At 40.9% G+C, this 24,206-nt stretch overlaps 2 protein-coding genes across 3 annotated transcripts; one reads left to right on the top strand and one right to left on the bottom strand.

Moving 5' to 3' along the window:
- Window positions 1–329: 329 nt before the first annotated feature.
- On the top strand, window positions 330–12,276 carry themis2 (thymocyte selection associated family member 2). Of its 2 annotated transcripts, none has more exons than XM_029736732.1 (6): window positions 330–497; window positions 7,036–7,176; window positions 7,415–7,843; window positions 8,133–9,334; window positions 11,246–11,363; window positions 11,589–12,276. In XM_029736732.1, the coding sequence occupies exons 1-6, from the start codon at window positions 392–394 to the stop codon at window positions 11,687–11,689; spliced, it is 2,097 nt and encodes a 698-aa protein (XP_029592592.1). In that variant the 5' UTR covers window positions 330–391; the 3' UTR covers window positions 11,690–12,276. The 2 variants fall into 2 exon arrangements, with proteins under 2 accessions (XP_029592592.1, XP_029592601.1); XM_029736741.1 differs by having other exon boundaries at window positions 331–497; window positions 11,592–12,276.
- Window positions 12,277–12,324: 48 nt separating this feature from the next.
- On the bottom strand, window positions 12,325–23,286 carry LOC115176638 (replication protein A 32 kDa subunit-like). Its single transcript, XM_029736767.1, has 9 exons — window positions 23,274–23,286; window positions 22,636–22,733; window positions 22,292–22,393; window positions 22,006–22,119; window positions 21,741–21,815; window positions 14,862–14,981; window positions 13,639–13,770; window positions 13,188–13,282; window positions 12,325–12,858 (listed from the first exon to the last, which is right to left on the bottom strand). Exons 1-9 carry the CDS (start codon window positions 23,284–23,286, stop codon window positions 12,771–12,773), a joined length of 837 nt encoding a protein of 278 aa, XP_029592627.1. The 3' UTR covers window positions 12,325–12,770.
- Window positions 23,287–24,206: the final 920 nt, after the last annotated feature.

Consider the following 24,206-nt stretch of genomic DNA (forward strand, 5'->3'; position numbering starts at 1 on the left):
GAGGGGCTGCTTTACAGCTGATAGTGAGACATCTATACAAAAATATATTCACATACAGCAAACATCATGAATAGAATAAAAAAATCCACAATGCAATACTGTACTGCTAGGATCCATCATTTTTCAATAGGAACATGGTGAGTTGTAAGCTTCCTTTTTTGATTGTAGGCCAATAATAAAATGTTAATGGCTGCATAAAATAAGCAAACAATAAAAAAGTATCTGTATTGGCAACACAAGCTAGTGTAACAGGGTAGGGGTTAACTTTACTTGAAAATATCTGGTTGCCTACTTCCTCATACAATTGTTGCTTCTGACTGTTAAATCAGTGGCACCTCTCTTGGAACCACAGTTGAGCCTTGACAGCACAACGTCGGGCAGCACTGCAGTGATGGCAGGCACTGAAACAGTTATGTCCCTGCAAGAATTCATTGCATCCTTGGATCAAACTTGTCTGCCACGGATTCTGCAGGTTTGCTCTGGGGTATACTTTCAAGGTAAGACTTTTTCATACTTTCTTTCATAAACTCCATGTGTGGGCAAATCAGTTTTTACATTGCCAGAAATGAGACAGACAAGCAGAGTAGACCTTACTGATTAACAGTCAGTGGCAGTTTTTTTATATAATCAATTCTGACATACACAAACAGAAGAAGAACAAAAGTCTCATAATTAGGCAACAGTACAGAATATCTTACTTACAACTGAGGGTACTTTCATATACATATCTGTTTTACTGTTTAGAAATGACAGTATCTAGTCCCCACATTTGAAGGTGTAATTTATTCGGACAAATGTAATTATATGTGTATTAAAGCAGTCAAAGTGTAGCGTTCGGTCACATAGTCCTAGCACGCCATGACTCTACGAACTTGTTGGATACATTTACAGTTTGCTTTGGTTGTGTTTCAGATTATGTTGCGCCCAATAGAAATGAATGGTAAATCATTTATTGTGTCATTTTGGAGTCACTTATATTGTAAATGAGAGTACCATATGTTTCTGAACACTTCTATATTAATGTGGATGCTACCATGATTATGGATAATCGTGAATGAATCGTTAATAATGATGAGTGAGAAAGTTACATAGGCATAAATATCATAACCCCTCCACCCCCCCCCAAAAAAATGCTAGACTCACTGGTTTCATTATTTTCATCATTTCTATACCATGTGCGATCAAAGGTTGATCATTTAAGACATATTTTACAGTAATAATCATTGATGCAAAAAGTAAATGTATTGTTCAGATATCATTACCACATAGGTGTACTGTAATAAAATGAAATCAGTTAAATGAATGAAAGAAAAATAACGTTTAGCAGGCACTAATTTGCATCAAGCCTGTCTTGAGCATTTGGCCATAGGTTCTCATCGACATTGCAGTAAATGCCCTCGTTGTTCATGTACATGTGGAAACACCTTTTGGTATTGCGAATCCAAGCCTGACATACGAGAATGATGTGAAAAGAAGTGGAGAGCGCTTGTTGAGGTGCAACCAAAAAATGTGATCATCTTAGATAGGAAAAGCTCACCATTAAAAATGCAATGTTTATTTAAGTTAAAAGATAACATGTTGGCCTACACTGGTCTTCTTACAAACATTATCTTTCAACTTTGCTAAAATAAAACATTGAGTTATTACAGTTATTTTCAATCGCTTTGTTGCTATTTTCCTCTTGGGAAATGTGGTGAATTTTGTGGTGAATTTTGTGGTGAATTTTGTGGTGAATTTTCAAAACTCTTAGTACAGAACTCCAAACTGTTAACACTTGTAACACAGCCAGTCTTACATTCAAAACCTTTCATTGTGTATTCATTTTGTATTCATTGTGTATTCATTTCACCACATAACCATTCATCCAAAATATAAGTTGACTGTGAAATATCATGAAAACATTGGTTTAATCACCAAAATACAACATAATGATATATTCTCAATTTAGTTGTTTTAACAACCAGTTGATCCAATAGCAAAAAATGTAAGCTACACTATATATACAAAAGTATGTGGACACCCCTTCAAATTAGTGGATTCGGCTATTTCAGCCACACCCGTTGCTAACAGGTGTATAAAATTGAGCACACAGCCATGTAATCGCCATAGACAAACATGGCAGTAGAATGGCTTTACTGAAGAGCTCCGTGACGTTCAATGTTGCACCATCATAGAATGCCACCTTTTCAACAAGTCAGTTCCTCAAATTTCTGCCCTGCTAGAGCTACCCCGGTCAACTGTAAGTGCTGTCATTGTGAAGTTGAAACATGTAGGAGTAACTTGGCCTCAGCTGCGAAGTGGTAGGCCACACAAGCTCACAGAACGGGACCGCCCAGTGTTGAAGCGCGCAGCGTCTGTCCTCGGACCATTCTTGATACACATGGGAAACTGTTGAGCGTGAAAAACCCAGCAGCATTGCAGTTCTTGACACAAACCAGTGTGCCTGGCACATACTACCATACCCCGTTTAAAGGCATTTCAATATTTTGTCTTGCCCAATCACCCTCTGAATGGCACACATACACAATCCATGTCTCAAGGCTTAAAAATCCTTCTTTAACCTGTCTCCTCCCCTACACCTACACTGATTGAAGTGGATTTAACAGGTGACATCAATAAGGCATCATAGCTTTCACTTGGATTCACCAGGTCAGTCTAGATCATGGAAAGAGTAGGTGTCCTTAATGTTTTGTACACTCAGTGTATATCATACTTTATATGTGTATACTTTACAAACATACATTGTAATTCTGTAGTTCTCCAAATCTGTATATAGTAGACAAACCAGTTTAAAATCTATAGGTTTACCAAAAGGTTAAGTGACTATCGAATAAAAGCAGTTGGATTAAGTAATAGTCTTATTTGTTGAAATACCTTTTACTATCATATTAAAAGTAATGTGAGCATTGTATTGTGAAAGGCAAGTACTTAATGTAAACATGTATTGCAATGTGGAACATGTATTTCTAGATGAAACACTGGTTTAATTTTTGTGAAAAGGTGACTATGATTTTGTGTGTTGTACTCAGTCATTTGAAAATGTGCTTTGAGTTTTGGAACAACTGCCTTTTTGATAATCTGTTTTGAGTTTTGTACTAAGCGTTGGTAAAACGTACCACATACTTGTGAAAATGTCACCACAGCGATCGAAAATAAACGAACAACCTGCTCACCCCATTGTGAATCCGTCTGTACCATTAACCCTAGAATCTTCACACTATTAGACACTTTGAGCTCTTACGCAGCCCTGCCCCTCGATCTGGAGAGGACATGGGTTTCTAGTGAGGGTCACTGATAGGACCTTGCACTTGGCAGGGTTCAGTGACATTTTGCTTGCCTGAACCCATGAGTCAAAGTTGTCCAGGGCCTGCTGTGGTGTGCAGATTTTTCCCATTGTGCTTGTGTGGGCCAGACTGAAATCATCAACGTACTTCCACCTACTGTCAACATCCCGGGCTGCACCGTTAATGACTGCAAGGAAGATGAGAGGACCCAGAGGAGTTCCTTGAGCCACACCTCCCTTCAGCTCCTGCCAGTCTGAGTGTTTACATCCGGTCACAAAACTGCAGAGCCATGCTGTGAGGGCAGGTCTGACATCCAGTTGGATCAGGCGTTCAATGGCGATGGTGTGGCCGATTTTGTCAAAGGCCTTGGAGAAGTGGTGATGAGGGTGGTTATGGTGGATGGGATGTATGACTGTTTGTATAGTCCAAAGGGCTAACGAGAGCGTAAGTCGATGATCTTTCGGGTCTGCTTCCAAACTGTCTGGGATCTATGTTGGGTTTTATGTCTTCCTTCATCCAGCTGGTAGTGAATCTCACAGGAACTTTTGATAGTTGTGGTGTCAGGGATATAGGCCGTAGCTGGTTGGCTGTCGGGGGGGGGGGGGGGTCTTAGGGATGAGCACGACTGTGGCTTCTTTCCACTGGAAGGGGAATTCACCTCGCTGGAATGATGTGTTGAGGATGTTACTGATGGGTTGACTCAACTCGCAGGCAAATTCTCATAGGATCTGCTGTGGCACACCGTAGGGGCCAGGGGCTTTGTTGTTTTTGATCACATGCAGCTTGTCATACACCTCCCATGGTTGGATTTCTGGGAGAGGCTGCAGGGAACGTAAGAAGGCTGGGATGGCTGTTGTGTCCAGGGAAGTTAGTGATTGGCTGACCTGAGAGAACTAGCTAATTTCATTTGTCATTCCTACTTTGTTGTTTTGATCATGGCCAGGAATATACATTTTCAGAGGGGCCTTGATTTCAGCCAGAGGAGGCTGGTGGGAGGAGCTATAGAGGACGGGCTTATTGTACTGGTTTGGAATAAACGGTACAGAGACGAACATGGTTTCCATATATTCTGTTTCAGCCTTTACATTGAGCCTATCCTCCTATACCTGCTCCTACCAGTCTCCTCTGCTGTCATCCAGGGTCTGTCAGTAGGGCGCATTTTCAGTTTGGACAGGGAAGTGGTCATTACATGCAGCAGTCCATGTTATAGAAGGCAGCAGTCTTGGATGTAGCATCAGGGGCATTGTACTTCTTGGCAGGAGTGGGTTGGGATCCACTTTCCAAAACTGTCCAGGTTAGATTGTTGGATAGGGCAATGCTCTCACTTTTGGTTTGTTGGGCTTTGAGACCATAGGACTGCCTGATGATCACTGTGGCCAATGGCTGGTAGGATGGATGGTTTATGGTAAAGCTGGTTCATGTCTAATGCTTAGGTCCAGTATTGCATCACCTCTGGTACCTTCAATGCCACTGGTCCCCAATACCTCAGTGAACTCCTCAGCCCCAAACAGTCTTCATGGTCATAACATTTTTGTATTATTTTAAATGTAACCTTTATTTAACTAGGCAAGTCAGTTGATCAAATGATCAAAGACTACTTGCAGTCCCAAAGACAGCTTAAAAACAATGGCTGACTAAGCATTCTGTTGTCCTCCGGCTCTGGAACAAGCCCCCCCACTTCTGCATGCCCCAGACCACAAATGCCTTTAATTCTGAGCTCAAGAATCACTTCTTCAAACTGTCTTTCGCTAAATAGAATCTGTCTTGGTCATATACGTTAATTTGAGTTCTGTTGTTTTGTCCTTGTTGCCTGCTTTATTATTTTCTGTATCTTTTATATTACATAACCACTTAATGTTTTTTAGCCCCTTTTTATTAAAGCTTTTTTTTATTTTAATGGTTGCGCTCAATGTAAAGAGCTTCGTGATTTACATCTGTAAATGAAAGTCACTCTACAAATCGAATCATATTATCCTGCACAACTTGGGTAAGCCCATCTATTGAAGTCTCCCAGTACGGCAAGACCACAGTTAGAATACCCATGTCTTGAGCTATGATCATTGTGCCGCTAACTTTCACACTCATCATTATTCACGATTCATTCATGATTATCCGTAATCATGTTGGCATCCACATGAATGTAGAAGTGTTCAGAAACATTCTTATTTACAAAAAAAGTGACTCCAAAATGACAGTACATTATTTACCATTCACACCTTTCCTATTCATATTTTCTATATCCCACCATTCACATACATATATTCCTGGACTCTGACGTCTTAATTCATATATACACACACACACACACACACACACACACACACACACACACACACACTTTTGGATTATGTGCATATTATTGTATTGCTAGATATTGCTGCACTGTTGGAGCTAACATAATGTCACGTTGTATAATGAAAGGAGACAGGCGCAGGAATCCGAAATAGTTTTTTACATTTCTCTACCCAAAAATGCGTACCTCATGAACATAACCGGGACGAAGCCCAAAACAAACACACACAACACAGGGCTGTAACACAAACAATGAGCGAGGCGTAAACCTCTAAGAAATACACGGGACGAGACCCGTAATAACAATACACGGGACGAGACCGGTAATAACAAATGCACACTAACACCGTAACGGCAAGCCGATACAACGGAGCACATGTACTCACAAGACCAACGGACATGGAACAATAATCAACAAAGGCAATGAGGAACAGAGGGCACATATATACACATACTAATCAGGGGGAATGGGAACCAGGTGTGCATAATGAGACAACACAGTCCGGGGTTGGTGGTAATGATCCAGTTCAGTGAGCCGGAGCTGGTGAACTGAATGAGCAGCAGTACCGGGGGAATCCGTGACACAAGCATTTCACTGTACCTGCAATAACATCTGCAAAACTGTGTAGCCGACCAATAAACTTTGATTTGATTTCTATTGGTTTCTATTGGGCACAACATAATCTGAAACACAACCAGAACAAACGTAAATGCATCCAACAAGTTTGTAGAGTCACAAGCTTGATGTAGTCATTGCATGCTAGGAATATGGGAGCAAAATACACATTTTTGACTACTTTAATACTCACTTTAATACTCACATAAGTGAATTTGTCCAAATACTTATGACAACAAATGGGAGTAGATATATAAAGTACTTTCATTTCTAAACAGTAAACAGATATGTATATATACCCTCAAATAAAAGGTGACATTCTGTACTGCCGCCTCATGAAACATTTGATCTCAAATCCAAAATGCTAAATTAAATGTTTTTGCTTCACTTTCTAACTAAATACGTAGAGGACTATATGTAATATAACATGTTCAAAGGTTTATAGATAATAATATGCTTGGTTATATGGATGGGTGGTCAGTCAGTAGACTACCTTGAATTGTTGACGCTTACTGCTGACTACAACCAGGTTGATATTGAGACAATGTATCAAATAAATGACCTGCAACCCACAAGAAAAAGCAATTTAATTCCAAGTAAGGAAATGGGGGAAAAATGAAAGTAGGAAGTCTCATGAGTGATGTTCCTGGAACAGATAAGTTAGTACTGTGGACTGTGTATCTATTTCCATCAGTTCAGGCATGCTTTGTAACGGTACAGTACTTTTGAGTAAACACCTCCGATAAAAAAAATCAAATAAATCAACAAGCACAGTGGGTGCATGTTGCTGCAAATATTGCACTGTCATCAGAGCTGAAATTGTGGTGTGTTGATGCTTTATAGGCTCTGTTTATGAGCTGTCGGGAAGCGAGGTGTGCCTGTCCACGGGGGACCTGGTGAAGGTCATCGACATCGAGCTCCTGTCTGTCAGCTGTGAGGACACCAGCAACAATGATAAGTTTGAGCTGCCCATCAACCATGCAGGTGAGGCTTACGGTTTTCAACAAATGCGCTTAGCCAGGCCTAGAAATAGAAAAAGAAATGCCTCCAGTCCACCTAGCACAGATGATTGACTTGACCAAGAATGGCAGTTCTAGTAATTCTATGTATGCGAGCCCCCCTTATTCTTTATTAACCATGGTAATATGTTTAATTCATTTGAATAAAATCACTTGATCAATGCTGTGTTATTCATGGCCTCATTGCGGACTCTCCCGCTCAGATCTGTTCAAGATGGTTCCAGAGGAGATGCCATACAGCACAGTGGAGGAGATGGTGAGTCTGAGACCTGTAGGCCTGGACACCTGCCTTCCCTTCACCTTCACCAGCCGATGTGAGCTGACCTTACAGAATTTCACCCTCGGCGCTGGGATGGCCGTGACCATGCTCCACATCGAGCAGCAGGACGGGGGTGAGGAGCGCTGCGTCCGCTGTCAACTCAGAGGCCAGCAGGGGGCGTCGGTTGAAGTGCAAATCCCCTTCTCCTGCTGTGGGGAGTTCTATGAGTGTGAGAGTGACCAGACCTACACCCTCCAGGAGATCATGTCCTCGCCCCACCTCTGCAGCCGGCACTTTTGTTTCAGCAAGAAGACCAAGCACAGGGCATCGCTATTCTTCAGCCCCATATACCAGGTCCAGGCCATCATGCACTGTGAGTAGAACCTGGTTCTGAGTCAACTAACGGCATACTTCCTTTGCCAATGAAAAAACATTGAGATATCATGTTAGAATCTAGAACTGAGAGAAGTGTTGCCTGAGAAGCACGTCATCAAAGCTATTGTCAAACTGTAGCCTGCATTTATTTTTCACAAATCATTACACTACAGGATTGTGCAATTTGAACATACAGCTTAGTTTTTTTATTCTGCTCAGCATCAAGTTTAGTACTTTACTGTATGGGTCTTCACCCTTTCAACATAATTTCTCAAATTTTCTCACAGTGAGGAAGAACATAGTCAAGTTCCCCTCCAGCTTGGAGGTGGATGTGGTCGACGTGACTACGCAATCCCAAGACTTGACGTTTGTTACCCCGCTCACTCTGCTCGAGGTCTTTGCACAGCCAGACGAGGCCTTCCCCACAATGGCTGAAATACTGGAGCACCATGAGGGCCAGCCTCTGTTCCATTGTACCTGGCTGGCTGAACTACACAAGGGCCATCCTCTAGTCCTTCACAAGCGTGGTTCCTCAGCCATGGTTCTGGCTTCAGGTCTCAAGGGGCGCAAGGCCCGCCAGTACTTCCTAATGTCGCAGAGCTACGGGGGACGGCTGCGACGGAGGCCGCGGGAGTTCGAGTCGGTGTACGAGCTGTACGCCGCCTCGACCCGAGCGCCGTTTCTCACGGTCAGGGTGACGCGGCACAGTGAGGAGCTGGAGGAGGAGGGGCTTCTGGCACTCAGTGTGGGCGAGCAGCTGGAGGTGCTGCGCTGCGAGAAGGTGAAGCTTAATAAACAGACCGTGGACGTCCTTGTATGTAGACGTCTCCAAGAAGTGGACGATGACGAGGAGGAGGATGAAGAGGAGAAGGAGGAGGAGAGCGAGGTGGTCCACTTACCCCTGTACATGCAGAGCCACTTTGTGGAGAAGCTCACTGACAATAAGAAGTACAGCCTGAAGGACTTGTGCAAGGCCTTCGCTCTGCCATTGGACGTTAAGGTGGTGAGTGGTGACGCAGAGCTGGAGAAAGATCCTCTGGTGGGGTTCTCATCCCTGAGGCTGCAGGAGGCTACTATACAGCCCATGGTGCAGGCCAGCCTTCCAGGAAAGCCAGAGAGGTGTTTTGAGATACCCACCAACTGGCTTAACATGTCTTTGTCTTTTACTAACGACCCCTTGCCTTTGACCCAAGAATATCACCTGGAGACAGTTACAGAGGTGACGGACTCATTCTATTACGAATTTCGAAAGCTCACCGCATCAGATGAGCCCCCACCACCACGTCCACCAAAGCCGAAGCCATCATCAAGATCAAATCCGCCGTCAGGCTCAAAGCCATTGTCAGGCTCAAAGACTTCCAAGGCAACCCCTTCACCCTCACAACCAGACACCCCCTGTCTTCCACCCAAAAGCGGCACCCTTTCCCTGTTGAGTGGTCTAAGTCTTGATAGCAAAAAGACTCAAAGGCCCCCTGCTCCTCTGCCTCCGGTAAGCTTTTCCTTTCAAACCTTATGTACTTTCTAGGCAGGATATAGCACTGCTCATCTCCTGTTGTCACTCCTGTCTTGCTGGACTTGTTTACTGTCCTACATATCCTGCCTACTGTCTTGCATCCCATGTAATGCCCTTGTACTCTGCTTTGCAAAAAAAAACGTGTCACTGTACTGTCTCTATGTCTGATGTTTCTGTTTTAACTTAAAAATGTTCTCTGTAAAGTATGTTGAGATATTGTGAAATACACTTTAAATAAGTTGAATAAGTTGTGACTTGATTTGACTAGGACTAAAATGCTGCCTCATATAATAGAGTCTTGGGATGCTCAATCAATGTCTTATATTACGGTAGACCATTCCATTCTTGTGGGCCGGCTAAGGAGTATTGGTGTCTCTGAGGGGTCTTTGGCCTGGTTTGCTAACTACCTCTCTCAAAGAGCGCAGTGTATAAAGTCAGAAAATCTGTTGTGTCAGCCACTGCCTGTCACCAAGGGAGTACCCCAAGGCTCAATCCTAGGCCCCACACTCTTCTCAATTTACATCAACAACAGCTCAGGCAGTAGGACGCTCTTTCATCCATTTATATGCAGATGATACAGTCTTATACTCAGCTGCCCCCCCCCCCCCCCCGGATTTTGTGTTAAATGCTCTACAACAAAGCTTTCTTAGTGTCCAACAAGTTTCTCTACCCTTAACCTTGTTCTAAACACCTCCAAAACAAAGGTCATGTGGTTTGGTAAGAAGAATTCCCCTCTCCCCACAGGTGTGATTACTACCTCTGCGGGTTTAGAGCTTGAGGTAGTCACCTCATACAAGGATTTAGGAGTATGACTAGACGGTGCACTGTCCTTCTCCCAGCACATATCAAAGCTGCAGGCTAAAGTTCAATCTAGACTTGGTTTCCTCTATCGTAATCGCTCTTCTTTCACCCCAGCTGCCAAACTAACCCTGATTCAGATGACCATCCTACCCATGCTAGATTACAGAGAGATCATTTATAGATCGGCAGGTAAGGGTGCACTCGAGCGGCTAGATGTTCTTTACCATTCGGCCATCAGATTTGCCACCAATGCTCCTTATAGGACACGTCACTGCACTATATACTCCTCTGTAAACTGGTAATCTCTGTATACCTGACACAAGACCCACTGGTTGATGCTTATTTATAAAACCCTCTTAGGCCTCACTCCCCCCTATCTGAGATATCTATTGCAGCCCTCATCCTCCACATACAACACCCGTTCTGCCAGTCACATTCTGTTAAAGGTCCCCAAAGCACACACATCCCTGGGTCGCTCCTCTTTTCAGTTCGCTGCAGCTAGCGACTGGAACGAGCTGCAACAAACACTTAAACTGGACAGTTTTATCTCAATCTCTTCATTCAAAGACTCAATCATGGACACTTTTACTGACAGTTGTGGCTGCTTTGTGTGATGTATTGTTGTCTCTACCTTTTTCACCTTGTTGCTGTTGACTGGTCACAATAATGTTTGTACCATGTTATGTTGCTACCATGCTGTGTTGTCATGTGTTGCTGCCTTGCTATGTTGTCTTAGGTCTCTCTTTATGTAGTGGTCTCTCTTGTTGTGATGTGTGTTTTGTCCTATATTTATTTTAATCTCAAGCCCCCGTCCCCGCAAGAGGCCTTTTACCTTTTAGTAGGCCTTCATTGTAAATAAGAATTTGTTCTTAACTGACTTGCTTAGTTAAATAAAGGTTAAATAAATAAAAAATATTAGAACATTCACACATAACACACCCCGCATGTTACTGTCTCATCAGTTATGTGAAAATGTTGTTTGCTGACGCAGACTCCTCGCCCCATGCAAATATGTGGTTTGTTTTTTCAACATAGCATGTACACTTCCTAGAATAACGGTAGTTTCATTTTCCTGTTGTCGTGAAGGCTTTCAAGGATGATGCCCCTCCGCTGAATCCAAGAAAGCCTATTACCGATGTCAAGTCAGGCAAGGCTCAGCCAAACAATTACATCACGTCTATAAGTCACAAGCCCAACAATAAAGGTACAGTATGTCCTACATTGAAAATGACTTGTGAGCTATGACATCAGGGAAGTCAAAGTCAACGGCAAAAATTACCCCATTGATCATTTCTGAATTTGGTGCATCTTTTTATAAAACACTTTACTGTTATCTGTAGTTCTGTTTACGTAAATGTTTTTGCACTGGGTGATCACTTCACACAAAACCTCAATTGTTCGGTAAGCCTCAAATTAACTTGTCTTTCAGCAGCGGCGAAATATGAAGTACAAGCAGATGTGGACAGTGACCATGATTATGAGCAAGTGGACGACAAGTTAAGAACACAGGACAATTTTTTATTTTACTGAACCAGCCAGAGAAATAACTATTAAAAGGCTAACTAAAGTATCATTGCATAAAATAGACTAGACTATGGGGTGCAAGACAATGTCAGAACTATGCAGACTGATGGCAAGCCACTGTAACCGTGAATACTTTGAGATGGGACTGCAAAAACAGGATACATGTCTTATTGTACCTATATTTTGTTACTTGGTTTTAATTTTCTACATTGCTAGTCACAAGCAACACTTGCCAACCGATTATCCAAAATGCTTATCATAATAAAAGGCTATTGGTGTTTATGGTTGTTACATTTCATAATTTAGCCGTGTATTTTGTAACTTAAAATGTCCCCTTATTTTAAAACTCAATGATGCTAGTCTGACAGCGTCAGTGACCTTACTGTTAAGAGTGGAGGTCAATATAAGAAAGCCGGCGTGATAACAGTGGGGATCTTCATGCGCAACACAAAGCTTTACTTGTGCATATGTATCATTGCTTTGGATACTGTATACTTCTGCATTCTAAGGTTACACACATTGTAAGAGATACTTCCCAATTGACTATTTAAAATAGTAACATGTTGAGAACAAATTACAAATTTTTCTGAAAATATACGTTTACTAGAGACAAAAACAAAACATAGAGACACAAGACAATCTGAATAGGAATGGCAAAGCTTTACATTCTGTTCACCATTTTAAATGACAACTACAAAGACCAATGATTCAGGAACTGGTAGTCACATAGATTGCATTCACTGTGAGAAAAACCATTGGCCTGTGATGCACCCACTCTTACTGTAATATCATTAACGGAAGTTGAAACAGGATATGTGAACACTGGCCACCACGTCAGTCAAACCAAGGCCTAATTTCACAGAAACCCTCAGGATTATAGACATATTCCATAATGTTCTTCAGTATGAATCATGCTTCCATGAATGACTACAGGTTCTATTTTCAGAGTGTTGAGATCTTAAAATTCTAAGAGGGGTTTGGGTGTTATTCTTAAATACAATCGTCCGCTCATAGCGGCACAGTGTGTTGAGAATGGACCCAAGACTATGATCATGTTCTTAATGCTAACAGGGAATGGAGAGATGCTTTAGTCGTCATTGTCCGTAGACTTGAAGTGATCCTCGTCAATGGTGGAGAAGATGTGTCCTTCGTTGCTGAGGAACTCCACTGCATGCCTATGATTAGACAAAGGACAGTAAGACTGGTGCCAATGCAGCATGCTTAATTATGCAGTCTACTCTTATGCCTTGCACATGAGAGTGCACTGGGCCACGTTCAGTAGGCAAATGTTGAACGCTGCAGATAGAAATGCAATGAATAGAGACGATATTACTTATTCTACATCCCAGAAATACATGTTTGTTCTATAAAATATTTTTATCTGAACGCCGGCCAACGCTGTGCCCTGCAGAACACGACCACTATTGTGGTCCAACAGAACACATTGAAGCATATCAAGAACTTCAGAAACTGAATTGAGGACGGAGGGAAGGGAACGTCTTACTTGATGACAGCCAAGCTCATGCCGCTGAGTCTCTGCTTCAAGTCCTGTGTGCTGATACCCTGTGCGTCTGGACAGCTCCTTATCAAGCTCAGCACCTTATGAGAGGACAAGAGCATAACATAAAAACCATTCATATAGAATATTGTGCCAATCACATGTAGAACTCTTGAAGACTATCCAATTGTTATGCCAGTCCTACAGATGGCAGTATGGTAAGTTTGGTAAGGCATTTTTAATAAATGATGAGGCCCAATTAATTTTGTAATCATTAGACCACCAATGTGCTGGATATTTTAAATAAAGTACTTTTTTTCTCCATTCACCTGGTAACAGGTAAGGTGTGCGGGTTTACTTTCCAATTGGTATGGTCGGTGCGTTTAGGCTACCTATTGTTTATTCTACCAACTATTTAATGTTCCCAGCGCTTTTCTTTAGGCCATTGCGGACTCACCTGGTTCTGGCTTGGGATCAGGCCGTTAGCGGACATGTCGTTGGCACCCGAATATCCACCTCCCATGTTGCCACCCATTCCCGGCCGCGACATGGGCACCATGCTAGTGTTCATTCCCCCTCCTCCGCCCATCTAAAAGGGAACCAGAACTGTGTGTGAGTGGTGCCAAGCAAGAAGACATTCAAAACAAAACTTTATTCATAAAAAGCACAAGCAGCTGATTGTGGCATTACTGAGGTTGAACAGCCTTATTCAAAGCTAAGTTTAATGATTCATGCATCTCCATTTAAATACGTGGCAGATGGGCCAAGGCCAACTCGTCAGCTCTATGACTACTGTTATACAGGTGGGAAAGAGTTTTAAAAAAATTCAGGCATAGTGGTGCTCTTCAGGGCCTAAAAGTTACTTTTTGGTCCACCAGCCACTGGGTCACCACATTTTTTACCAGACAAAATATTTCTTCACCCCTAAAATTACATCAACAAAACAAAAAAACAGATGAGCATGCTCTGTAATGTTTCTAAAACAATACATTTATTACTAGTAAGAAGTAATGTAGTATATTGTTTAATTTCGTATACATTTTTGTGACCAGTGTTAACCAAAATAATCACAGATGTTCACATGCCCCGTTAAAGGCAGGAGGTTACCATGGTAACATGACTCAAGAGTCACACGTGAGATTCAGAGTCTGACTAATAGCTGCATTGTCTTCTCTTCCCTAGCAGTTGAAACTCAAATATTGAAAAAGAAACCTAGCTTGCGAACAAAACAATGTAAATTGCCAAGAAACAAGGACAAAGTATCAGTATACTTCCGATTCAAGGAAATTAGACCAACTTTATGCCTGTGCACAGCGCTCCTAAAAAACAATCTCACTCAGCTCTTCATGGACGCACAGCCCTTAGACAGGCAGCTCGAGGTGGGATAGGCTATAGGATACGTAGTTTTGATTTTGTGCGATTAATTTACCAACTATAAAACAAAATGGCAGAAATACTATGAAAACAGCTACTGCAGCATTTATTTTTCTATAAATGTGATCATACTTGACTTCTTATTAACAAATGCGAGTGTAACGCTCAAAGTGTAAAGCCCTGACCACCTGCCAACATGGCTGGTGAAAAAGGCATCTTACCCACCAATGCCAAAATCTACCCGCATGAGGCGGGTGTTAATTTTAGGCCCTGGTGCTCTTTGTCATGTGTGAAGGAAGTTCTCACCATAATATTGTGTGGTTTGCTGAGCAGCACGTGTGCCTGCACCACCTCCAGCATGTGGGAGGTGATCTCGTTCATGTCCTCTAGGGGCCGGACGCTGAACGCTACCACGGACCTGTGGTTCTATTGAAGACAGGAAGTTACACAAACACCCACAGTCAGTGCATCAGACACAGAGACACACAGGACTGAATGTGCAACACATACTTTCAGTTAACATGAATGCATTTGCACAGGTCGGTGGAGGCTCCTCAGAGAAGGGAGGACCATCCCACTAAGTGAATTGCATAAAAAAAATAAACATTTTAGATAAAACTATACCAAATACATTCACGTCAACAAATAACTGATAAAAAAAAAACAGTTTTGCAATGAAGGGCTATAGTAGACTCAACAGCACCCTCTAGGGTAGCAACATGGTGTAGCCAGAGGAAAGCTATTTTCCATCCTCCTCTGGGTACATTGACTTCAATACAAAACCTCGGAGGGTCATGGTTCTCACACCCTTCCATAGACTTACAAAGTATTTATGAAGACTTCCGGAGGACATCCTCCAACCTATCAACATAAACTGACATGCTGTCCATCCAATCAAAGGAGCAGAGAATGAATCTAGTAGAGGTCGACCGATTATGATTTTTCAACGCCGATACCGATTATTGGAGAACCAAAAAAACCGGTGCCGATTAATCGGCCGATTTTTTTGTTTATTTATTTATAATAATGATAATTACAACAATACTGAATGAACACTTATTTTAACTTAATATAATACATCAATAAAATCAATTTAGCCTCAAAAAAATTATGGAACCTGTTCAATTTGGTTTAAATAATGCAAAAACAAAGTGTTGGAGCAGAAAGTAAAAGTGCAATATGTGCCATGTAAAAAAGCTAACGTTTAAGTTCCTTGCTCAGAACATATGAAAGCTGGTGGTTCCTTTTAACATGTCTTCAATATTCCCAGGTAAGATGTTTTAAGTTGGTTATTATAGGACTATTTCGCTCTATACGATTTGTATTTCATATAGCTTTGACTATTGGATGTTCTTATAGGCACTTTAGTATTGCCAGTGTAACAGTATAGCTTCCGTCCCTCTCCTCGCTCCTACCTGGGCTTGAACCAGGAACACAACAACAGCCACCCTCGAAGCAGCGTTACCCATGCAGAGGAAGGGAAACAACTACTCCAAGTCTCAGAGTGAGTGACGTTTGAAACGCTATTAGCGCGCACCCCGCTAACTAGCTAGCCATTTCACATCGGTTACACCAGCCTAATCTTGGGAGTTGACAGGCTTGAAGGGGTGGGTATAATTTGTGGAACGTTCCAACAGGAATCGGTTCCAAAAAACATAAAGTAAAAGGTTGCCAACCAAAAACGCATACAAAGTAGCAACGCATACAAACCTAGCTAACTAGCTGCAGAATAGGCATCAACTCACCACGTAGCTTATTCTTAATGTTTGTCTACAGGCAACCAGAGTGAGGACATTTTTTGGAATAAACGTGATGAGTGAAAAACGCAATGAAATAGACCACAACTTTGTATGCATTGTTTTTTGGCAACCTTGTTATTTACGAAGTTTTTGGAATAGATTCCTGTTGGAACGTTCCACAAATTATACCCACTCGGTTTGAAGTCATAAACAGCTTGAAACACAGCGAAGAGCTGCTGGCAAAACGCACGAAAGTGCTGGCTGTCTGAATGAATGCTTACGAGTTATGTTATGTCAATGTTATGTCATAATTACGTAAAATTCTGGCAAATGAGTTCGCAACGAGCCAGGCGGCCCAAACTGTTGCATATAACCCTGACTCTGCGTGCAATGAACGCTAGAGATGCGACAATTTCATGTTAGCAGGCAATATTAACTAAATATGCAGGTTTAAAAATATATACTTGTTTATTGATTTTAAAGAAAGGCATTGATGTTTATGGTTAGGTACATTGGTGCAACGACAGTGCTTTTTTCACAAATGCGCTTGTTAAATCAACACCCGTTTGGCGAAATAGGCTATGATTCAATGATAAATTAAACAGGCACCGCATCGATTATATGCAATGCAGGACACGTTAGATAAACTAGTAATATCACCAACCATGTGTAGTTAACTAGTGATTATGTTAAGATTGATCGTGTTTTATAAGACAAGTTTAATGCTAGCTAGCAACTTACCTTGGCTTCTTGCTGCCCTCGCGTAACAGGTAGTCAGCCTGCCATGCAGGCTCCTCGTGCGTTGGATTGGATTAGTAACCGGAAGGTTACAAAAACGAATCCCCCCTGAACAAGGCAGTTAACCCCCGTTCCTAGGCCGCCATTGAAAATAAGAATGTGTTCTTAATCTGACTTGCCTAGTTAAATAAAGGTGTAAAAAAAAATAATAATAATAATAATAATAACAAAAAAATAAAACAATTACTTTTTTAAAATTTAAAATAAAAAATGGGCAAATCGGTGGCCAAAAATATCGATTACCGAATGTTATGAAAACTTGAAATTGGCCATTCCGATTAAATCGGTCGACCTCTAGAATCTAGTACCGAAACCATATGCTACAGCTAGCTAGCACAGCAGTGCATAAAGTGTGGTGAATAGTTGACTCAAAGATTGAGAAAGAAAATAGTTGATCAGTTTGAACAAATTAAATTCTTAAATTAAGCAGCAGCAGAGAGAGAGCTAGCTATACAATCAGTGTACAAAACATTAAGAACACTTTCCTGATATTGAGTTGCACCACCACTTTTGCTTTCAGAACAGCCTCAATTCAGTTCTTGACACAAACCGGTGCATCTGGCACCTACTACCATACCCCGTTCAAAGGTACTTCAATATTTTGTCTTGCACATTCACCCTTTGAATGGCACACATACACAATCCATATCTCAACTGTCTCAAAAAAACGTATTTAACCTGTCGCCTACCCTTCCTTTACTCTGATCAAAGTGGATTTAACAAGTGACATCAATATGGGATCATAGCTTGTCAGTATGTCGTGGAAAGAGCAGGTGTTCATAATGTTTGTACACTCAGTGTCTTTTTTTATTATTGGTTTAGCTTTCACATACTTAGCTAATGCAGCCGATTTAGCCTACACGAGAACCTGACAGAGAGGAATGCAATTTATGTTGGCTAAGGCTATTCAACACGGCAACTCTTCCAAGTCAAGGGGTGCTTTCTGTTTATTAATTTATTGCCACAGGGGCCCGCCGGTGTAACTGCTGTACACTGTACTGCGTGATTGTACACAGGGATTGATTGTGGGTTTACTAGTTCTACTTTGTTGACTACGACGTTAGCTAATATGGTGACAACGATGTAGGCTGTGTAGCAGTTTTGGTTTGGCTTGGGGAGATTTTTTGCACATGGTCATCAAAGTGATTATGCTGTATGTGGCTGCTATGAAAGTGAACCGTGTGTGCTAGTGATCAACAGTGTATTCACTTTGCCAATTCTGTTGCAAAACGTTTATTATACGGAAGCAAATGGAACTAAAAGGGAATGGACCTACCCAAATTTGTCCAATAGAAACTCTTGTTTTAGTTGCAAAACGGAACGTTTTGTAACTGTTTGGACAAATGATTGCACACCAGATCAGCTAGATGCAGGCAAGAGTGTGCACGGCAGTATTTAAAGTGTCACGGTCTCACCTCGATTACTCCAATTTGTCTCTCGACCTGTCTCTCGACCTAGGCTATAAACATTCAATTGTAGGCTAGGTTGTAGCAATCTCATGATAGGTATATGGCAAATTTGCGTATCATGTATTAGCCTAAACCTATCGATGATACATTGAGCTGGATGAATAGAATACAAATTACAGTCATCCAATATTCTGTAATAGAAATAAGGCCATGTGCATAAAAAAAATGAATCGTCCTCCCTAATCTTAAACAGCACCGACCGCCACCGGCATGGTGTAGTTTACATTTGTGAATCAAAATGCCAGAGGCAACTCCCTGCCCTAGATGCATATACAGCTGAAGTCGGAAGTTTATATATACACCTTAGCCAAATACACTTAAACTCAGTTTCACAATTCCTGACATTTAATCCTAAAAATTTGCCTTCCACAAGCTTCCCACGTGAACTTCTTTGGGGTAGGGGGCAGTATTTTCACGTCCGGATGAAAAACGTGCCCAGAGTAAACTGCCTGCTACTCAGGCCCAGAAGCTAGGATATGCATATTATTAGTAGATTTGGATAGAAAACACTCTGAAGTTTCTAAAACTGTTTGAATGATGTCTGAGTATAACAGAACTCATATGGTAGGCGAAAACCTGAGAAAAATACAACCAGGAAGTGGGAAATCTGAGGTTTGTAGTTTTTCAAGTGATTGCCTATCCAATATACAGTGTCTGTGGGGTCATATTGCACTTCCTAAGGTTTCCACTAGATGTCAACAGTCTTTCGAACATTGTTTCAGGCTTCTACTGTGAATGGGGAGAGAATAAGAGCTGATTGGATCAGGTGTCTGGAAAATTGGCATGAGCTCAGTCACGCGTGCAGCTTTGGGAGCGAGCTGAGTTACTTTTCATTTCTGAAGACAAAGGAATTCTCCGGTTGCAATATTATAGAAGATTTATGATAAAAACATCCTAAAGATTGATTCTATAAATCGTTTGACATGTTATGTTTCTACGAACTGTAATTGAACTTTTTGGACTTTTCGTCTGGACTAAACGCACGCGCTTTGTGAATTTGGAATGCTGGACTAAACACACAAACAAAATGGAGGTATTTGGACATAAAGATGAACTTTATCGAACATTTATTGTGGAACTGGGATTTCTGGGAGTGCATTCCGATGAAGAGCAAAGGTAAGTGAATATTTATAATGCTATTTCTGACTTCTGTTAACTCCACAACATGGCGGGTATCTGTATGGCTTGTTTTGGTGTCTAAGCACTGAACTCAGATTATTGCAAGGTGTGCATTCGCCGTGAAGCTTTTTTTAAATCTGACACAGCGGTTGCATCAAGGAGAAGTGTATCTTTAATTCTGTGCATAACACTTGTATATTTTATCAACATTTATGATGAGTATTTCTGTAAATTGATGTGCTCATTCACCGATAGTTTTGGAGGCAAAACATTTCTGAACATTACACGCCAATGTAAAATGGGGTTTTTGGATATAAATATGAACTTTATCGAGCAAAACATACATGTATTGTGTAACATGAAGTCCTATGAGTGCCATCTGATGAAGATCATCAAAGGTTAGTGATTCATTTTAGCTGTATTTCTGGTTTTTGTGACACCTCTCCTTGCTTGGAAAATGGCTGTGTGGTTTTTCTTGTCTATGTGCTGTCCTAACAATCTAATGGTATGCTTTCGCCGTAAAGCCTTTTTGAAATCGGACACTGTGGTTGGATTAATGAGAAGTGTATCTTTAAAATGGTGTATAATACTTGTATGTGTGAGAAATTTGAATGATGAGATTTGTTGTTTTGAATTTGGTGCTCTGATATTTCACTGGCTGTTGGCGTGTGGGATGCTAGCGTCCGACATACCCCAGAGAGGTTAAGTTGGGTGAATTTTGGTCCATTCCTCCTGACAGAGCTGGTGTAACTGAGTCAGGTTTGCAGGCCTCCTTGCTCGCACATGCTTTTCAGTTCTGCCCACAAAATGTTCTATAGGATTGAGGTCAGGGCTTTGTGATGGCCACTCCAATACCTTGACTTGAGATGTTGCTTCAATATATCCACATCATTTTCCTACCTCATGATGCCATCTATTTTGTGAAGTGCACCAGTCCCTCCTGCAGCAAAGCACCCCCACATGATGCTGCCACAGCCGTGCTTCACGGTTGGGATGGTGTTCTTCGGCTTGCAAGCCTCCCCCCTTTTCCTCCAAACATAACAATGGTCATTATGGCCAAACAGTTCTATTTTTGTTTCATCAGACCAGAGGACATTTCTCCAAAACGTACAATCTTTGTCCCCATGTGCAGTTGCAAACCGTAGTCTGGCTTTTTTGGCGGTTTTGGAGCAGTGGCTTCTTCCTTGCTGAGCGGCCTTTCAGGTTATGTCGATATAGGACTCGTTTTACTGTGGATATAGATACTTTTGTACCCGTTTCCTCCAGCATCTTCACAAGGTCCTTTGCTTTTGTTCTGAGATTGATTTGCACTTTTCACACCAAAGTACGTTCATCTCTAGGAGACAGAAAGCATCTCCTTCCTGAGCGGTATGACGGCTGCGTGGTCCCATGGTGTTTATACTTGCGTACTATTGTTTGTACAGATGAACGTGGTACCTTCAGGCGTTTGGAAATTGCTCCCAAGGATGAACCAGACTTGTGGAGGTCTACATTTTTTTTTTCTGAGGTCTTGGCTGATTTCTTCTGATTTTACCACGATGTCAAGCAAAGAGGCACTGAGTTTGAAGGTAGGCCTTGAAATACATCCACAGGTACACCTCCAGTTGACTCAAATGATGTCAATTAGCCTATCAGATGCTTCTAAAGCCATGACATAATTTTCTGGAATTTTCCAAGCTGTTTAAAGCGCAGTCAACTTAGTGTATGTAAACTTCTGACCCACTGGAATTGTGATACAGTGAATTATAAGTGAAATAATCTGTCTAAACAATTGTTGGAAACATTACTTGTGTCATGCAAAAAGTAGATGTCCTAACCGACTTGCCAAAACTATAGTTTGTTAACAAGAAATTTGTGGAGTGTTTGAAAAACTAGTTTTAATGAATCCAACGTAAGTGTATGTAAACTTCCGACTTCAACTGCAAAATAAAAAATCTCAGGTTACACATGGCTCTCTATTGTTTGAAAACATTTAATAAACCATGTGTAGAATGATGTGGTCAGGGCTGTGATATGACCTACAGATAAAGGTATGTATTATGTGGGGATGATGACCTCACCTGGAAGGAGCGCAAATTGCCAGAGACCTTGACATAAGTGCCTGGGGGGATGACTGTGCTGTCCACACTGGGATCCTATGAATGAGGAGAGATAGCAGGACAGAACCATAGGTGAGTAGAGTTAGCAGTTGAACTCTCATTTGAGTGTAGCCTGATGTCACAAAATATATGTTAATTGAACATTATTTGGAAATTATACTGCAAGTGTTGACTGTACTGTATATCCTTGCTGATCCTAGTACTTAGCAGCCCTGATGAGACTCACCTCCGTATCTACCCACTGCTTCACGTCCATAGGGGCCCCTGTCATGTCATCAACTTTGTACTGGATGTTGGTCATGGATTTGTCAGTGGTTCTGATGATGCCCACAATGGTAACCTAGCACACAAAAAGAGAATACTGTCATAGGATACCAAGGCACACCTCACACATTTCATTTGTACATGGAAGATTAAAATCCTAATCAGTCTATGAGTCACTGTATCGCAACACACCACAAACCCCAACAAAATGGCCACCATCCTCATATTTAAGACATAATTTGGGTTACCTGGGCAACCTCTACCTCTCCCACTCTGAAAACATCCTCCGCTTGGGCAGCAGACATGAGCTGGGACACTGTGCAGGGGACAATCTGTTGGGCACGTTGTCTCTGTAAACATACATACACAGTAAGCCTGAGTAATTCACATTGAGCCAACTTTAACCTACAAAAAAAAATAAATTACAATGGCAGACACAATAGTGCGTCGGGATGGGTATGTTTACTGTCTGTCAAGCTATTATTTAACTGTTGCCCATAGGTTATGCTACTAATATTACGATGACAGACCTTTTCCACTAGCTGTTCGCTAACTGTGTAATATATGGAGTTGGTGAGTAACAAATACAGACCCCTTTCTTCTCTCCTCCCTGGGAAGCAGCAGGTGATGCGAATCCTCCCGTGGACTGAGTGTATCCACCACCCATGTTTGAATCACCGTATGATCCACCTACATGAAGTGACAGTCTTTAAAAAATATATTTAACTAGGCAAGTCAGTTAAAGAACAAATTCGTATTTACAATTACAGCCCAGACAGGCAAAAGCCGCCCTCTGACTCCCAATCACCGACGGTTGTGACAATGAAACAACTGCAGCAATAATCCAGTCTGACTAAAACCATGGAAACACGCTTGCATTACTAGCTACCGTTAGGTAGCTGATTGGAGACTACCCACAAATGGATAGCTGACAAAAGCACTATAGTAACCCGTTAACTACAGTAGCTAGTTAGAGTTACCTAGCTAACGTTTGCTACTGTTGTTTCCTGTTATTGTACGGCAAAAAGTTCGGTGCATTTTAGTTTACAGAAGAAATACGGTCAAGTTAGCTACTAGCTAGGTAGGCGCCCAAACTTTGCACAACAAAACAAGCCTCAAGAGAGCTGGCTACAGTAACTAGCTAGCAAGCTAACATTATTTACAAAAACTAGGCAACTTTTGAGCTATTCTTAACAGCCATATAAACCATTGCTACAAAGACAAACTAACCTTGGTTCCACATGGTGCCGTTACCTTACGTTATATGATAAATAATGTTTAAACAGGTGGCAAGACAATAAAACGTGTAAAAAGTATTTACAACTATTCCCCTTCCTGTACAATTCGGCGCGCTGGAAAGTTGACAGTATAGAACGCATGCCCCCTACAAAAATGCCGCGAAAACCATTGTCCAATAAGATTCTCTGACTAGATTTGGTAGCTAAACCAATGAACATGCGAGATTGCTCGACGCACTAGCTTACCCAGAGATACACGACATGAGTATGTGGACACCTACTCGCATAACATCTCATTCCAAAATCATGGGCATTAACAGTGGCGACCCGTCATTCTGGACAGGTGGGCAGAGCCACACCTGTTAAGCTACATATGTGTATATATATGTATATATATATATATATACATATATGTATATATATGTATATATATATATATACATATATATGTATATATATATATACATACATATACGTATATGTATATATATATATACATATATATATATATATACATATATACATATATATACATACATATATATACATATATATATATACATACATATATATATATATATATATATACATACATACATATATATACACATATATATATATATATATATATATATATACATACATATATATATATATATGTGTATATATATACATATATGTATATATATGTGTATATATATATATATATACATATATATATGTATATATATATATACATATATATACATATATATGTATATATATATATACATATATATACATATATATATATATATATATATATATATATATATATATATATATATATATATATATATATATATATATACGTATATATATATATATACATATATATACATATATATATATATATATATATATATATATACGTATATATATATAT

The sequence above is a fragment of the Salmo trutta genome, chromosome 3, assembly GCF_901001165.1.
Source record: "Salmo trutta chromosome 3, fSalTru1.1, whole genome shotgun sequence".
In the NCBI taxonomy this organism is placed as follows: Eukaryota; Metazoa; Chordata; class Actinopteri; order Salmoniformes; family Salmonidae; genus Salmo; species Salmo trutta.

Bases quoted from the DNA above. Each gene is read 5' to 3' on its own strand.
- themis2 (XM_029736732.1), top strand. From the start codon at position 392: ATGGCAGGCACTGAAACAGTTATGTCCCTGCAAGAATTCATTGCATCC. The intron at 7,177-7,414 runs GTGAGGCTTACG...TCTCCCGCTCAG, and splicing joins GCTGCCCATCAACCATGCAG to ATCTGTTCAAGATGGTTCCA. The intron at 7,844-8,132 runs GTGAGTAGAACC...ATTTTCTCACAG, and splicing joins GGTCCAGGCCATCATGCACT to TGAGGAAGAACATAGTCAAG.
- LOC115176638 (XM_029736767.1), bottom strand. The intron at 13,283-13,638 runs GTGAGTCCGCAA...TCCTCTCATAAG, and splicing joins TGATCCCAAGCCAGAACCAG to GTGCTGAGCTTGATAAGGAG. The intron at 12,859-13,187 runs GTAAGACGTTCC...GTCTAATCATAG, and splicing joins ATGAGCTTGGCTGTCATCAA to GCATGCAGTGGAGTTCCTCA.